This window comes from Elephantulus edwardii, unplaced genomic scaffold (assembly GCF_000299155.1).
Source record: "Elephantulus edwardii isolate Elephantulus edwardi_28Jun2011 unplaced genomic scaffold, EleEdw1.0 scaffold00030, whole genome shotgun sequence".
NCBI lineage: Eukaryota > Metazoa > Chordata > Mammalia > Macroscelidea > Macroscelididae > Elephantulus > Elephantulus edwardii.
The window spans coordinates 1,060,090-1,073,364 of record NW_006399780.1 but is presented as its reverse complement, the minus strand read 5'-3'; the positions used below and the strand labels follow the sequence as shown (position 1 = coordinate 1,073,364).

Below are 13,275 nucleotides of genomic sequence, written 5' to 3'. Positions count from 1 at the left end.
TAAACCAGGCTGCTCCTTGGAGGCAAGGATTCTGGGGCTTCGTCTGACATACTTTGGACATGTTGTAAGGAGAGACAGGTCTTTAGAGAGGGATATCATGCTGGGTACAGTAGAGGGACAGCGCAGGAGGGGAAGACCCTCTATGAGGTGGATTGATTCAGTGACTGGGGTTCTGGGGATGGGTGTGTCAGAGGCAATGAGATTGGCACAGGACAGAGAGCACGGTTTAGGGCTGCTGTACATAGGGTCGCTATGAGTCGCAAACGACTCAACGGCACATAACAACAACAACAACAACAGTCTGACGTGAGAGATAAAAATTAGTCTCCAGCCCTTATCACTCTATTTATAAGCAACATTTGGGGATGCAAGCAACAAAAATTTCAGGGGTCCTCTCAGATCTTGGGAAAATCTTGATCAGTTAGACAGATATTTATTTTGGAGAGTCAATTCACCCTTTGCCATGATTTCATCTTAAAAACATGCTTACTGGATGTTGTTATTATGTGCCAGCAAGTCACTTGTGATTCATACTGACCCTATGGACAAGAGCCCTAAATCCTGCTCTATCCTGTGCCAACCTCATTGTCGCTGACACACCTACTCTACTACCAACTGCCTCTTGGTCCAAGTATAGATTTCTCATATGCACAATCAAATGTTCTGGGATTCCCATTCTTCTCAGAGTCAGCCACAGCTTGTTGTGGTGCACACAGTCAAAAGCCTTACTGGATACAAATCTTTAATTAGCATAAAAATTCAGAGAATTCACTGCTTCTAAGTAGATTCTGATTCCTAGCAACCCTTTAGTACAGAGAGCTGTGCCAAAAAGTTGCCAAGGCTGTATACCTGTTTAAAAGCTGACTGCCACATCGCTCTTCTGTGGATTCCAAACACCAAAGTTTAAATTAGCAGCTGAGCATTTAACCACTGTACCACAAGGGTTCTTTATCCCCACATGGACAAAGAATTGCTACTTTTTAGGTGGGAAATCTCTATATCTACAGAGCAAAATATTCATTAGTTATCACAAGACCCTGAACACAAGGTTTTGTTCTAATACGGGGAGTGGTGAGGGATTAGTAAAATAAACAATCAGAACCTTACTGAAACAAAGGCTTTTTAAAAAAATTCAGTAATGATTAGTTTTTGCACTGCTTATAGAAAACTAGGTTTTCTCCCTTTTTCATCTTCCCATCCCAAATTCAATTTAAAATAAAAAAGTCTTACCTGCTGTTACTTTATTTAGAGTCACTAAGGAACTGAGGACCTTGTTAAAATTCTGCCCCTGATATAAATCATTTGCATCAAACGTCTGAAACGAAAAATAAAATAAGCAAATTAGTAGTCTTACGTTGAGTATAAAGTAAAATAAGTTCTCCCAGTGTGATAATTATGTGTAAATAATTATCAGCTAAAAATTATAAGCCTGAGATGCATTTTAACAGGCTAGGTGAAGAAAGCATCACAATCTTAGGATAATAAAGTCCAGAACCATATTTTTTATATGCATATTTCAATTCCTTGGCCTAAGATCAGTGTCTATTAACTACCTACCCCACTCCACTCATCTTTATAAACTGAGGGAGAGCTCCTTTTTTATAGTTTATGAAGCCTGATGTGCTGCTGGAACCCAATAAATGCTCAGTGCTAAAGTAAGACAGTCCTTTTTTTCTAGGTTAGCACAAAGACTGGACAGAGACATAATAGAGATTTTACTTTTTCATCTGAGCAAAAGACAAAATGATCATCCATTCCAAAGTTTATTGGTTTTCAGTATTATAAATTCCTCTACAAAGAGGAATGATTTCATATGATCCTTTATTCAAAATAGACCAAATCTCTTTAATGTAATGATGCACAGTGTTTGATACACTGGTAGTCTGATCCTACATGTTGGGATATCACCCATTTCTTCATTCTTTCCTATTACCTTTTACCTTTAGTGCTATTTCTCTAACTCAGAAAGGGCCAGTGGTGATGAGGGAAGAAATTCAAGCTGCTGTGAAGGCTCTATCAAAAAACAAGGCCCTAGGAATTGATGGAACAGCAACTGACATGTTTCAACTAAAAGAAGCAGTTCTGACCATGCTCAGCAAGCAATGTCAGGAAATCTGGGAGACCGGGCCAAGTGACTTGAAAAGATCCTTATTATTTTCTCATATGCCAGAAACGTGAGTCAACAAAATATGAAAATTATTGAGCAGTATTTTTAATATTACATGCAAGCAAAACATTGAAGATCATCAAAACTGGTTATAACAGTACATAGAGAACTTAAAGACGTTCCAGCTAGGTTTAGAAGAGGCTATGTGGTACCAGGAATATCAGTGTCGATGTCAGATGGATCCTAGGGAAAAGAAGCGGATACCAGAAGAATGTCTATTTGTGCTTTATTAACCATGCCAAGGCATTTGACTATGAGGATCATACAAACTATAGCTAACATTGAGAAGAATGGAAATTCTAGGACACTCAATTGTTCATATGCAAAATCTATACCTAGACCAAGAAGCTGTTGTCTGATCAGAGCAAAGGAGCACTGCATGGTTTAAAATCAACAAACGTCCTAATGGCAAGAAGCTGCACTGCAATCCCAGAGGTACACTGTTCAAATCCACCAGATGCTTTGCTGGAAAAGGAGGAGCAATCTCCTCCTGTACCAGTCAGATCCAATTTGACAGTACACACACACACACATACAAAATAATAAAATAAAAAAGAAATAAAATCAACAAATGTGTGTGTTAAGGGTGTATCCTTTCTCCATACCCATTCAATCTGAGTAAGTATTCAGAACAAATCATTGGAGAAGCTGAACTTGATGAAAAATAATGTGGCATCAAGACTGATGGAAGACTCATCAACAACCTGCATTATGTTGATGATACAACCTTGATTGCTGAAAGCAAGAACATGTGGTGCTTGTAGCAGAAGATCAAGGCTTACAGCCTTCAATGTGATTTACACCTCAACAAAAATCCTGATCATTGGGTCAGGAGACAACATCAAGAGTGATGGAGAAAAGATTGAAATTGTCAATGATTTCATCTTCCTTGGATCCACAATCAAATGCCCTTGGTACTAGCAGTCAGGAAATTTAAAATATTGGGAAAATTTGCTATCAGGGATCTCCCCAAAGTTCTTAAGAGCAATGATGTCAATTTAAAGATGAAAGTGTGCTTGATTCAAGCCATGGTTTTTCCTATCATCTGCTATACATCTGAGAGCTGAACAATGAATGACAGAAGAAAAACGGATGCCTTTGTGTTGTGGTATTGGAGAAGAGTAATGAATATTCCACAGACCAAAAGAGCAAACAGCTATGTCTTGGGGAAAGTGCAGTGTTCTTTAGAGGCAAGGATGGCGAAGCTTCAGCTCACACACTTTGCACATGTCTATTCCTAAGAAAGGGACATCAGGCTTAGAAAAGTGGAGGATGAGAAAAAGAGATGAAGACTATGAATGAAATTAATTGATATGGTAACTGCAGTGATGGGGATAATCAGGATGGCATAGGACAAGACAGAATTCAGATCTGTTCTCCATGTTTGTCGGTGAATCATATGTGACTCAATGGCACCTAAGAACAACAACAACTCAATCATTCATTGCCCTGATGTCAGAACAGGCTTGTATTTGACCCCCACGCAGGTTTTCGAGCACTCTAAATCACGTGGGAGGTAACTGTTCATCTCTCTTCCACAAAGTAGCTAGTGGATTTGAACCACCAGATGCACAATCTTTGGTTTAACAGCACAGCTCCCTATAAACTACACTATCAGCTCTCAACTCTAAGTCAAAGCACCTCTTAAAAAAATTTTCCAGTAACTCCCTCCTCCATCTCTTCCGGATTCCCCCTCCCCACCCCTTTTCCTGCCTCTTATTCATCTTATTTCCTGACAGACCACTTCCTTGATATTCTTGTTTCTCCCACCAAAGGACACTAGGGCTCACAGCATAGGCTAATGGAGCAGATTTATAACAATTTTAACTTTATTTTCAATGTCTACACTCCCCTATAGATAAGGCGGCATTAAGTACATTTTCTTTCCTATAGTGCATCTTCTAAAACCTAGCAAAATGGATGGCACACAGTAAAATCTGGAATATTTACTGAATGACTAAATACATGAATCCATCCACAGGATGCTAAAATTTGACTGGAAATGGAAATTTACAAGAGAGAAGATAAAAGCTAATCAAATTTGAGCAGTTATTCTCTTACTCGAAAACAATTTTAAATCAATAAACTTGGCTATAATTTCGCTAATGAGTCAAAACAGATATGAAGTATATTTAAAATGTTTTTAAGCAGAAATTTTTAGAAAGGGTAATTTGTTCATTGACAATTACCTCAAAAATCATGGAGATAAAAAAAGCAAAAAAAACCAGTTTGATGCTTGAAATTTCAACAGATTAAAATTAAATAGAATCAAACTTAAAAACGTATGGATGAATATAAGTATTATATGTACTTTTACTGGTATCGTATACAATAAAGATGAAGCACAAAGTACAACTAACTTACTGAGGCATATACTTCTGGTAAGAAGAACCACCACTTATACAACAATATAGTATTGAGAATCATGCACAATTTAAATCATTTGTTGCAATATCTACTTTTAAGACTAAATACCAATTAAAATAAAAAGCATTATTTATTTAAGTTGACTTATAGCTGCTGTATTCCAAAAAGACAGAGGTTAAAATGCATTTTTAAAGTAATAAAAACCATTAGCCATAATTGGCCTTTGCTTCCATATGTTAAAAGTTATTTTATTTACATAATATTAGAATTGCTGATCTACATGTTATTTCAACTGTAAAGTTCTAAATTTAAGAGACTAGAAAGTTCAAAATGATATCTGATCCTCTTAAATATATATATATATATAAAACATAGATAACACATATATAAATTTCTACTAACCTTCATTGTGGTAATGCAGAGAGTCACAAAACTCAGAAAAACAGGATGTTAAAAATGAAGTTTCCTGTTATTCCAGAATTATATATCTTTCTTACTTGGATACTAGGAAGCATATAATTGGCTAGAACTACTAACCAATGAGCTTCAATATGACATCAGAACTCCACTGAATATTCATATATACCAAATTGCTTAACAGGAAACTAAACAATGAGATAAGACAAATGTTTGCCACTTCAAGAAAAAAATGTGTATTCTTTGCCAGTAAAATGTTTTGACTAAAGCTCTTCTCTATAGAGAGATAACAGACTATTCTCTGAAATAGGAACTTATTCAACAAAGAAAAAAAAACAAAACTCTTGGCATACAAAGAAATTTTTAATAGCCAAACAAAGTGGAAAACCTATTAGAATTTTATAGATCTATAACTACCAAAAAAAAAGTCAAGAATATATAACAAAATTTCTAAGATCTGAACAAGTTAAATTGCTTGCTAGTGATAAGACAAAATAAATGCATAGTCTGAGTAAGAATTAATCCTATGCTCAGGCCTTTTTCTCATCAGATTTGAGTCTTTGCAACAATAAAAAGGAAACAGGTGGGAAGGAAGCAGAAACCACATTTCATTGTTTCCAAAAGTTTTGCAGATACCATCTGGAGCAGTAGTTATTTAATAAGAACTATACATTTGAAACTCAAGATCTTTTCTAAAGATCCATACTAATGAAACTAAATTCTCTAAGAAAAGGATAAGGTATCAAAAATATAACAGCACATTGAAAGGGAACTTCTAAAAGGTAGGAAGCATCTCACTCTCTGATTTCAAATCCTATTATACTGCCATGGTAGTTAAGACAGCATGGTACTGGTACAATGACAGACACATGGATCAATGGAATAGAATTGAGAACCCAGAAATCAGCCCATCTACCTACGGTCAACTGATTTTTGACAAGGAGATGAAATCAGTTAAGTGGGGAAACAAAAGCCTTTTTAACAAATGGTGATGGCAAAATTGGAAAAGTATCTGCAAAGACTCAAGCAAGATTCATACTTCATTCCATATACAAAAACCAACTCAAGGTGGATCATGAACCTAGGACTAAAACCAAGGACTATAAACTTCATTAAAGAAAACCTTGGAAGAACGCTAGAAGTCCTAATCCACAACATAAACAGTCTTCTAAGTATCCCAAAAAACTTACGACCAAGAGAAGATAAAATAGATGAATGGGACCTTCTAAGAAACAAATACCTATGCACATTCAAAAACTTCTCCAACAGGGTAATAAAGGAAGCCACAGACTTGAGAAAAGTATTTGGTAATGACATGTCTGATAAGGGACTTATATCTAGAATTTATAAAATACTTGAACACCACAACAAAATAAAGGTAAATAAATAATCCAATTGAAAAATGGGCACAGGATATGAACAGACATTTCACCAAAGAGACATACAGATGACTAACAAGCACACGAAGAAATGGACTGCCAAGAAAACAAACAGATTCATCGTAGAGAGGATTAAACCAGGCTGCTCCTTGGAGGCAAGGATTCTGGGGCTTCGTCTGACATACTTTGGGCATGTTGTAAGGAGAGACAGGTCTTTGGAGAGGGACATCATGCTGGGTAGAGTGGAGGGACAGCGCAGGAGGGGAAGACCCTCTATGAGGTGGATTGATTCAGTGACTGGGGTACTCGGGATGGGTGTGTCAGAGGCAATGAGATTGGCACAGGATAGAACACGGTTTAGGGCTGCTGTACATAGGGTCGCTATGAGTCGCAAACGACTCGAGGGCACATAACAACAACAACAAGAGAGACGCAAATTAAAACAACTATGAGATATAATCTCACCCCAGTTAGAATAGTAAAATTTAACAGAACAGCAAGCAACAAATGCTGGCGAGGTTGTAGAGAAACTTATTCACTGTTGGTGAAAGTGTAAAATGGTGCAACCACTGTGGAAAATGGTGTTTAAAAGGGATATGTGATTAGGTATTTTTGTCATGACAGGAGTCCAGAACTAAGGCCACATAGTGGAGTGGACCTGGGGGAAGGACTGTGTAACAATGAAAGAATTTTACTTTTCCAAGAGGGGAGTGTACTGGGGTGGAGGGTTGGGCGGGGAGAAAAGTACAACAATGAATGAATGGAAATACAAAGTTTCTGTAAATTTTCACTGAAATTAATAATAATTTTTAAAAAGGTGAAAATAAATTTAAAAAATCATCTTAAAAAAATAAAAAAGGAAACTTCTGGATATTCAAGCTGGATTCAAGAAATGTTGTGGTGTGAGGAATATCACTATTGATGGCAGACAGACCTTGGCTGAAAGCAAAGTATTGTTGTTATGTGCCATCAAGCAGAGAATACCAGAAGAATGTGAGTGTTTTGCGAACTATACAAATGCATTTTACTATGTGGATCAGAAGAGATTAAGGATAACACTGATAAGAATAGGAATCCCAGAATATTTAATTGTGCTTATGAGAAACTAATACTTAGGCCACAAAGATGCTGTCCAAACAGAACACAGGAATACCGCCATGTGTCAAGGTTGTATCCTTTCTCAATATCTATTCAACCTGAATGCTCGGCAAACCATTCAAGAAGCTGGACTATATGAAGAAAAATGTGGCATCAAGAATGTAGGAACTCAAAAAAAAAGAAAAGAAAAAAAAATGTAGGAGCTCATCAACAGCTTGTGCATCATGTAGATTTTACAATCTGGCTTGCTGAAACTGAACAAGACTTGAAACATTTACATGCTGCAGAAGATCAAAGATGAAGGTCTTCAGCATGGATTACATCTTAACATCAAGAAAACAAAATTCCTCACCACTGGACCAATAGACAACATCATAACAGAGAAAAGCTGAGGTTGTAAATGACTTCATTTCGTCTGAATCCACCATCAACACCCATGGTAACTACAATCAAGAAATCAAAAGATACGGTATACTGGGCAAATCTGCTATCAAACTGTTATCCAAAGTGATAAAGAGCAAAGATGTCAGTTTAAAGACTAAAGAATACCTAATCCAAGCCATGTTCTCTTCAATTACTTCCTACATTCTGAAATTCGGACAATGAATAAGGATAACAGAAAGAAAAATTGTTGTTTCTGAATTGTGACATTAGAGTACTGTCTATCCCATGAACTAACAAACAAACAAACAAAAAAAATAAACTCTGTTTTGGAGGTACAACCATGTTGTACCTTAGAGGCAAGGATGGTGAAAATTAGTCTTACATACTTCGGGCATGTTCTCAGGAGTTGTCAGTGCTTGGAAAAAGAAATCATCCTGGGAAAAGTGGACAGTGAAAGAAAACACTAAAAAATGGATAGTGACTATAGCAACGGGTTAAGTGTATCAGAAATAGTGAGGATGGCATATGATAGGACAAGGTTCTGATCTGTTGCTCCTAGGGTCACCAAAAGTCATAAGCAAATAAAAGGAATTTATCAACAACATGGGAAGAGGAGGAGAGCGCTTCACCTGATGTTAAACGCCAATGAGCTGAATACTACTCATAGCGACCCCAAGAACAAAAGATATGAACCCTATTCTATCTTGTGCCATCGTCACACTTCCCTGACACACAAGAGCCGATTGCAGCAGTCACTGTGTCGATCCACCTAGTTGAGTCTTCCTCTCCTTCACTGACCCCACACCTTTTCCCAGCTTCGTGTCCTTATCCAAGAATAGCTCCTCCTAGCAATATGCCCAAAGTATATAAGCAAAGCCTCATCATTCTTACCTCTAAAGAGACCTCTAGCTGCACCTTCTCTAAGACGGATCTGATTGTTCTCTTGGCTGTTCATAAGATGTTCAGTTCTCTTCTCTAACACCACAGCTCAAAGGCATCAATAATTCTTCTGTCATCCTTATTCACTGTCCAATTCTCAGATGCATAGCAAATTATTAAAAAGACTATGGCCTGAATGAGACGCACCTTGATCCTCAAACTGATATCATCATTCCTCAATAATTTAGAGAGATTCCTAACTGCAGACTTCCCCAGTACAATGAGTCTACTTATTTCCTGAGTTCTGGTACCAAGGGTGTTAACTGTGGACAACAGATTGGAAGAGGTCTGTATTTGTTCCCATTCCCAAGAAAGGTGATCCAACTGAATGTGTAAACTAACAAACAACAGCATATATACCACATGAAAGCAAAATACTGCTGAAGATCATTTAAAAATGGCTAGAACAATACATACATAGGGAAATGCCAGAAGTTCAAGCAGGATTTAGAAGAGGCCGTGACACCAGGGATATTATTGCTGATGTCAGATGGATCCTGGCTGCAAGTACGGAACACCAGAAGAATGTCTATTTGTACTTGACTATGCAAAGGCACCTGACTGTGTGGATCATAACAAGTGGCTAATGCTGAGAGGAATGGGAGTTCCACAGCACTTAATTGTGCTCAAGTGGAACCTGGACCGGGACCAGGAGGTTGCTGTACAAACGGAGCAGAACACCGCACATTTTAAAATTGAGAAGGGAGTGTGTTAGGGTTGTATTCTCTCTCCATATATATTCGAAGAGATAAATATTTGGTCTTATTCCCAAGAAAAGTGATCCAACAGTATCGAACAATATCATTAATATCCCACGCACACAAAATATTCCTGAAAATCAAAGCAACAATGAGATACCATTGGCTTCTAAATCTATTATAGGTTTCACACGAGTACAATCAAGCGTTCCGAGATTTCCATTCTTCTCTATGTTAGCCATAATTTGTAATGATCCACCCAGTCAAAATGCCTTTACAAAGTCAATAAAGCACAAGTAGACATCCTTATATTGTTTTCCACCAAGATCCATCCGACATCAGCAATGATATCCTTTGTGCCAAGGCTTCTTCTAAATTCAGCCTTAATTTCTGTCAGTTCTGTCGATGGACTGTTCCAGCCATTTTTAAATATTCTCCAGCAAAAGTTTACTTGTATATTATATTAATACTGTACAGTAATTTCCATATATTGTTAAATTCTCTTTTTTGAGAATGGTAAAAAATATGGATCTCTTCCAGTTAGCTGGACAGGTAGTTATCTTCCAAATTTCCTAACACAGCTTGGTGCACCTGTTTGCTGAAACATGTCACTTGGTATATTTATTCCTGTGGCCTTATTTTTTTTACTAATGCCTTCAGGATAGCTTGAACTTCTTCTTTCATCACCATTGGCTCTTGAGTGTAAGCTACCTCCTAAAACAGTTACGTGACAGACAATTATTTTTTGGTACAATGACTCAGTGTATCCCTCTATCTTCTTTGATGGTACTTCCTGGATCAATCAGGATTTTGACCATGGCATCCTTCAGTATTATAACATGAGGGTTGAATCTGTTTTTCAGTTCTTTGATTTTAAGAAATGCTGAGAGTATTCTTCCTTTTTTGTTTACGAGCTCCAGGTCTTTGCACATTCTTTCATAAAACTTTCCTTTTATTCTCTGCTGCCCTTTGTAATCTTCTGTTGATCTCTTTTACTTCAACAGTTCCTTCTTTTTTTTGGCAGTCCTGGAAAACCTATGGAGCCGTTCTACTCTGTCTATATGATAGCTATGAGTTGCAATGGATTTGAATGCAACAGGCTTATTAGTTATCTATGTCTAAATATCGAGTTATTCTAAAACCTAGTGTCTTAAAACGGAAAATATTATTTCACAGTTGGTGTGTTTCAGGAGGCTGGGAGCAGTTTTGTTTGGCTGAGGGTCTTTCATGAGTGTGCAATCAAGGTATCAGCTGGAGCTACATAAAAATCAGCAACATAAAAATCATCAAACTTGACTGAAGCCGAAGACCTGCTTCCAAGTTGGCTCAAGATCTGGTTCTATGATGGCTCAAACATGTAGTTTTTGGCAGGAGTATCTGCCCCCTACCAAATGTTCTTATAATATGGATGATCCAAAACAGATCAAGCAAGCAAGAAACTACAACGTCTTTAAAATGTAATAGGAAAAGTTACCCCATTACTTTATTTAGTATAAATGAGTCATCAGCCCAACTCATATTAAAGGGAATGAGAACAAGGGAAGGAAAGAAAAAAAATTTTTTTAAATTACCAAAGGACCTACTCTATTTATGTCCCACTTTCATGTTCTACTTTTCTCTCATCAAATTGTTATCACATATTGAATGTAGTTAGTTAGTTGTTGTTGTTTTATGCCATCAAGTTGCTTCCAACCCTTAGTGACCCTATGTGCAAAAGCCCTGAAGCCTGCCTTGTCCTAAGCTAGCCTCACTGACACAGTTACCCCAATTGCCCTGGTTACTTTATCAATCCATCTCATCCAGAGTATTCCTCTTCTATGCTATCCATCCATCCTTCTGGTCATGATGTCCTATTCCAAGGACCAGTCTCTCCTGGCCAAGTGCCCAAAGTATGTGAGACAGAGCTTCAAAATCCTAGCCTGCAAGGAGAAAACTTAGTTTCATTCTCCCCAAGGCAGATTTATTTATTTTCTTGGCAGTTCATTAATTGTTCAAGACTCTTCTCCAGCACTACAACTCAAAGGCATCAATTCTTCTGTCATCCTTAGTTACTGTCCAACTCTCTAATGTATAGCAAGTAATTACGAAGACCATGGGCTGGATCAGGTGCACCTTAGTCTCTTGACTGACATTGCTGATTCTCAGTACTCTGAAGAGGTCCATGAGAGCAAATTTTCCCAGTGCAATTTGTCTTTTGATTTCCAGACTGCTGGTGCCAAAATCTATCATGATGCTGCCAACTGGCCCAGTGGTAAGAATCTTTGTCTTCTTGATGTTGAGCTTCAATCCATACTGAAGACTACAGTCCTTGACTTTCTGCAGCAAGCCTTCAGGTCCTTATCAACTTCAGTAAACAGGGTTGTGTCATCTGTACTACATAGGTTATTGATGAGATATTCATTCTAAAGTATTAATACAACCTCCAACAAAGAACGTGGACAAGGTCCCCCAATATAACAGGAAGCCATGTAAAACCTTAGTAAAGGGTATTAGTGAATTTGTATTCTTTTAGCTTACAAATTAAAGCAAACTATTTAAAATCTCTTATATACCATATAATAAAAATAGAAAACTTTAATTACTACATAAGATTGTTATACATCTTATAATGAACATCTTTTTTCATCAAAAGAGGGCAAATAAAACTTTTGCAAGCAAATGAAGCTCAACTCAAACTGACAAAACAAAAGAAGAAATCATTGGTTTGTAGCCTTCTCCAACACACCTCTAAGGCACTGATTCTTCTTCTGTCTTTCTTAGTCTCTCCACAACTTTCAGACGCATATCAAGTAGTTAAAAAAACTCATGGCTTGGATCAAATGCCCCTAAGTCTTTAAAATGACATTACTGCTCTTTAACACTTTGGAAAACTTTCCAGATAGCAGATTTTCCACGTGTAATATGTCTTGATATCTTGACTGCTGGTACAAATGATACTTACTGTAGATCGAAATAAGATGAAATTCTTGGCAAGTTCAATCTTTTTCTCCATCTATCATAATGTTGCCTACTGGCTAAGTGGTGAGGATTTTCATTTTCTTGATTTCAGAAGTTCTCTACATTGAAGTCTATAGTCTTTGGTCTTCTGTAGCAAGAGCTACAAGTCCTCCTCACTTTCAGCAAGCAAGGTTGTACCATTTGAATAACACAGGTTGTTAAGTCTTCCTTAAATCCTGATGCCACATTCTTCATATAGTCTAGTTTCTGAAAATATTTGCTCAACATACAGACCAAATAGATATAGAGAAAGGTTACAGCCCTGACACACACCTGTCTTGATTTTAAATCAAGCAGTGATTCCTAGCTCTATTAGGACAATCACCAAGACTAGACAAATGCAAACAAATGGGATCCAATAAAAAATATGCTTCTTTATCTCTACAGCATCACAATTGCTTTCACACATCACTTTCCTGAGTATTCTCAGCAATGGGAATATTGCTGGTGCAATCACTAAAATTCAGGTATATTCTAAACTACCAAAATAAACTCTGAAATACCTTGAAAAACTGACATAAAAGCAAATATAAAATGATTAATACCCAAATAATCACATAGCCCAAGCATCTCAAGGTATATTCTAAGAGAAAATACCAGGGAAAACAGTATCACTGTAATACTAAGAGAGAAACTTCTACAGTTGTAACATTAACTGAAAACTCTCAATTCAATATATCTTTAATAGTCTAACTGTATCTAATCACATCAGTTTAAGAAGTAACTAATTTTGCCGTAAGAAATTTTTACTTTTGGCACAGTTTGGGAGTATGGCTTTCTAAGTTTAAAAATATAATTCTGTTCTAGCACATTGTCAAATGAAGTTTGT

General features: G+C 37.0%; 1 protein-coding gene across 5 annotated transcripts in view; it reads right to left on the bottom strand.

Moving 5' to 3' along the window:
- The window catches only part of ARHGEF7 (Rho guanine nucleotide exchange factor (GEF) 7), a 277,811-nt gene that overhangs the window by 134,596 nt on the left and 129,940 nt on the right, over positions 1–13,275 (bottom strand). For 3 of the 5 annotated variants that reach the window (XM_006883801.1, XM_006883799.1, XM_006883800.1), the window contains one exon: positions 1,231–1,315. The exons of 1 other annotated variant lie outside the window; for it this stretch is intronic. In XM_006883801.1, coding sequence (XP_006883863.1) covers positions 1,231–1,315 — 85 coding nt within the window. Of the gene's footprint in view, positions 1–1,230; positions 1,345–13,275 lie in introns of all 5 variants that reach the window. One more of the 5 variants, XM_006883798.1, reaches the window with a different exon arrangement.